At 32.6% G+C, this 1,801-nt stretch overlaps 1 protein-coding gene across 3 annotated transcripts in view; it reads right to left on the bottom strand.

Moving 5' to 3' along the window:
• Positions 1-357: 357 nt before the first annotated feature.
• The window catches only part of pfdn4 (prefoldin subunit 4), a 5,317-nt gene continuing 3,873 nt past the window's right edge, over positions 358-1,801 (bottom strand). For all 3 annotated transcript variants that reach the window (XM_016576602.1, XM_016576601.1, XM_016576603.1), the window contains exon 4: positions 358-712. In XM_016576602.1, the coding sequence (XP_016432088.1) occupies positions 581-712 (132 nt within the window). In that variant the 3' untranslated portion in view covers positions 358-580. The remainder of the gene's footprint in view (positions 713-1,801) is intronic.

The following is a 1,801-nucleotide window of genomic DNA, read 5'->3' on the forward strand; positions in this document are numbered from 1 at the left end:
GGCTTCGTGTGGACGTAGTCTTAATTCATTCTTGCTGAATAAAAGTATTAATTTATTTCAAAAACTGACCTTAAACTTTTGAATGATAGTCTAAGTTTTAAAATAAACATTAAATAACTAACATTAAACAAATCTTATAGCTGACACTTTTATCCAAAGCGACTCAAAGTACACTTAATACGCTATTCCCTCTGAGGTTAAAAGTCTTGCTCAAGGGCACAATGGTTAGATATGAGCTGAAAGTTGCAACTTTCCCATTATCAGCTCAAAACTTTACCCACTATGCTAAGCCTACATAATTGCACCAATAATGATAATAAAAAATTAATTAGAAAATTGAAACAGATGGAAACAATGTAAATATTTAGCTTTTTTTATTTTTACATCAGTGCCTCTCATTCTCTTGCTGGATGCTTTAAACCACCTGTATGCAACAGCTCAAACAATTCACTAAACATAACGACATGTGAAATGCAACAAACATCAGAGTAAACAGGGCGAGAACTTGTTGTCAGAGTAGAAATGCCATTTCCTATTGGAGACTGACAGTCTGTGAGGTCAAGTCCACATGTTTGAGGTCTCAGCTCTCATCTGCCTCTAGATTGATGTTGTTTCCAAACTTGGCATATAACTGAACCTTCAAATCTCCAAGCAGCCCCTGTATGGATGACACACGGCCCTCCAGAGCTTTGATCTCATCCTGCAGAGCTTCCTGTGGAGACCAGAATATAAGTATGGAAATGTTGAGCGCTACAACCAGGCTTCAAAACAAACACTCGGCAAAGTACAAATCGGTTTTGCAAAGCAAAGAACGTTAGACGCCAGTTGGCCGGTAACTTGTTCAGGGATTGCAAAAATTAGATCAAAAATTCCAATAAAAGAAAAAAATATCCTTTTACATCTAACAACTCTGTATATAGTCAGTTTTTTTCTTGCTTGATGGTTTTGCGTTAGGTACTTGTATTCAATTGTAACTCGATTTGTGCTAATACTAGTCAAATCTGTATATTGAATAATATGTGTTAAATAACAGGGCAGCCCAGACAGAAACTACAAGAGTTAATGTTTAATAAAATGCTAGATAAAGTTACCAAAATACCAATATTAACCAGGAAAAAAAGCAACAACAAAAAAAACTTTTCATTATGAACAATCCTGAAATACACTGGGACTTTTATTTTGAAATGTCTATGCTTTACTATTATTAGCTACTTGTTCAGAAAAAAAGAGGGAGATAAAATACACACTCTTTACAACCATCTACAACATAAACACCATAAAGAAAACATTATCATATTTCATCAACAGTCGATAATAATCAATCTACTGACATAATGTGCAGTTTTCATTGATTGCATACTTTGAAATATACAGTGCTTTTGAAGTTTAATAAGCATATTAGGCTGTATGCCCAAATTTGAGACCTCTTAAAATGATTAAGATGTTTGTTATACAATTTAAGATATTTAAGACTTTTTAAATACCTGCAGGTAGGCATGGGCTGGTATGAGATTTTGACGGTATGATAACCTTAAGCAAAAATATCACGGTATCATGGTATTGTCGTTACAGCTCTAAAATGTGTTATTTTTAACTGACTGGGTAAAAAAAAAATGTTTCCGCTGAACACAATATATTTTGTTTTTGAGCAACATACAGAATATTAGGGACAGTAGAATTTGTTAATTTTTTCTTTGATTTGTTTCCTAAAAAGAAGAAAAATAAAGACTGATATCTTTATTTAACCTAAATCTGTAATTACAGTTATTTAATTTTAGTTATATAATTCATATACATATAA

Source organism: Sinocyclocheilus rhinocerous, unplaced genomic scaffold, assembly GCF_001515625.1.
Source record: "Sinocyclocheilus rhinocerous isolate Xijiao unplaced genomic scaffold, SAMN03320098_v1.1 scaffold1496, whole genome shotgun sequence".
In the NCBI taxonomy this organism is placed as follows: domain Eukaryota; kingdom Metazoa; phylum Chordata; class Actinopteri; order Cypriniformes; family Cyprinidae; genus Sinocyclocheilus; species Sinocyclocheilus rhinocerous.